At 33.8% G+C, this 2,001-nt stretch overlaps 1 protein-coding gene across 1 annotated transcript in view; it reads right to left on the reverse strand.

The window, feature by feature from the left end:
- Positions 1-2,001, reverse strand: part of LOC101582787 (bile acid receptor) — a 19,432-nt gene that overhangs the window by 999 nt on the left and 16,432 nt on the right. The window contains exons 4-7 of the mRNA XM_012517023.2: positions 1,358-1,521; positions 1,195-1,299; positions 970-1,069; positions 5-50 (exon numbers count right to left, since the gene is read on the reverse strand). Coding sequence (XP_012372477.1) covers positions 5-50; positions 970-1,069; positions 1,195-1,299; positions 1,358-1,521 — 415 coding nt within the window. The remainder of the gene's footprint in view (positions 1-4; positions 51-969; positions 1,070-1,194; positions 1,300-1,357; positions 1,522-2,001) is intronic.

Here is a 2,001-nt window from a genome sequence, read left to right on the forward strand (position 1 = left end):
TGATCCTGTCTGTAATGCAGTCTGATCATCAATGGTCAAATGCTTAAATCCTTTAAGGAAATGTCATGAAGAAATAGTGAAAAGATAATTTTCAGGTATAATGTTCAACCTTTTGTTTATTTACTTATGAATCATAAATTCTCCCTTAGAAAAATCATGACATAGACCTGGGGAGGTAGCTCAGACATAGAGCGCTGCCTAGCAATTTAGGTCCTAAATTTAAGTTCCAACACTACAAAAAAGTCTCATTCCATCTCCATCACCTGCCAGACAAAAACAGTAAGGATAATCACAATATGCAGCTGCAAATATGAACAAAATTTTTGATTGTACATGGAAATATTTTGGAGCACCTTCACTGGAACTGGATATTTTCCTATGGGACTAGATAATATGTTTCCTATAGCAATAATAAAATGAACATGTCTGATATAGTCTTGAAATTTTTATTTTTATAAGTTACTATATATGTAAATAAGTAGTTATGTTTTGGCCAACAATTGCATGATTTTTTTAATATCATATAGGGATTTTTCTCTGTCTTATGTTCTATCTGAAAAGCAAGCCAAGCCAAATGGGATTAATCCCAGTATCCAGGAAACAGACAGGAGGATCATGAGGATCAGGAGAGGTAGAGCACATAGCAAGATTCTACCACAAGAAAAAATTTTAATTCATAATAAAAATTTATAAATAGTCATTTCCAAAAATTAAATAAAACATACAACCAAAGAATATTTGTTTTACTTCAAGTCTCTAAAGTCATTTCACTAACATTTTTAAATACAGTATTTAGATTTCAACCCACCTGATTGAAGCAAGCATGTTTTTGCAGTTATAGGCAGCATTGGTATAAAAAAAAAAAACAAACACAAATTTTGTTTTCCTTCAATGTCCCCATCTTTTACAGCAGAAAATTTTGTGAATCACGGGTTTAAGTATTAATGTATTCGAAAGGCAATGTAATACCTGGAAGTCCCTTGGTAAAATCCACCAGCCCATGCATGTGTAGGACTGTTGTCTCTGAGAGTTGCAAAAAGCTCAGCTCAGGATTAGCATTTTCCTGCATCTAACACATAAAAAGGAATAAAATAAATGTCATTTTCTTTTAACTATTGAAATTTTGAACTGTTATTTTATGCTTTGTTGTGTAATATTATTATAAATTATTTTTTGCCATTAACAAATACATACAAATGTTTTTGTTTCCTCTAAAGGAATTATATAGTTTTGATGAGCAGCTACGATGTTACTAATAAGCTGATGTTCCTCTTGACTTAAATCCATGCTGTCCTGAATCTATAAAAAAAAATACAGGAAACTGTAATGCATACTTATTGAATAAGATATCACTAACAAAAAAGAAATTGTGTGAGAAACGTCTTGCCGTTTTTCTGGTTGATGACACAGGTTTCTTGTTTGCTCCTTTCTCTTCCACTTTGATGTCAGAATGAAAACTATTCTTCTGCTTAACATTCTTTCGAAGTCTCTTTGAGTTACATTGGATTTCTGTGAGCAAACCTGTGACATTACAAAAATCATTAAAAATGTCTTTAGCATGGCAAATAATATAAGATTTGATCAAAAATTGTCATATACCATACATCAGTGAAGACTCAGGACATAGGGGAACCTATACTGTAACATCATATAACTCAATTGTCTCCCAAATTTTCTGATCAAGGAGGTTATGGGGCCACAGGGCAATGTGATCAATGATGTAGAGTGTGCCTAAGGAGAGTCACATAGAGAGAAAACATTTTCTCAGGCTTTCACAGAGAGCAAATTGGTCAAGCAATGGCCATGACTCATCCACACGGCTGACACTGACAAAGGATCTACAAACTATGGTACAAGATAACAGGATAAATACTGAGGGGATTTGACTGACTTTGTCAGATACAAAAATTACATTTCTTGGGCCGGGGAGATGGCTCAGTAGAATAAGTGCTTCCCTGGCAAGCTCAAGGGTCTGAGTTCAATCCCCGGTTCCAAAAAAAA

The sequence above is a fragment of the Octodon degus genome, unplaced genomic scaffold (genome assembly GCF_000260255.1).
Source record: "Octodon degus isolate 3935 unplaced genomic scaffold, OctDeg1.0 scaffold00140, whole genome shotgun sequence".
Taxonomy (NCBI): Eukaryota; Metazoa; Chordata; class Mammalia; order Rodentia; family Octodontidae; genus Octodon; species Octodon degus.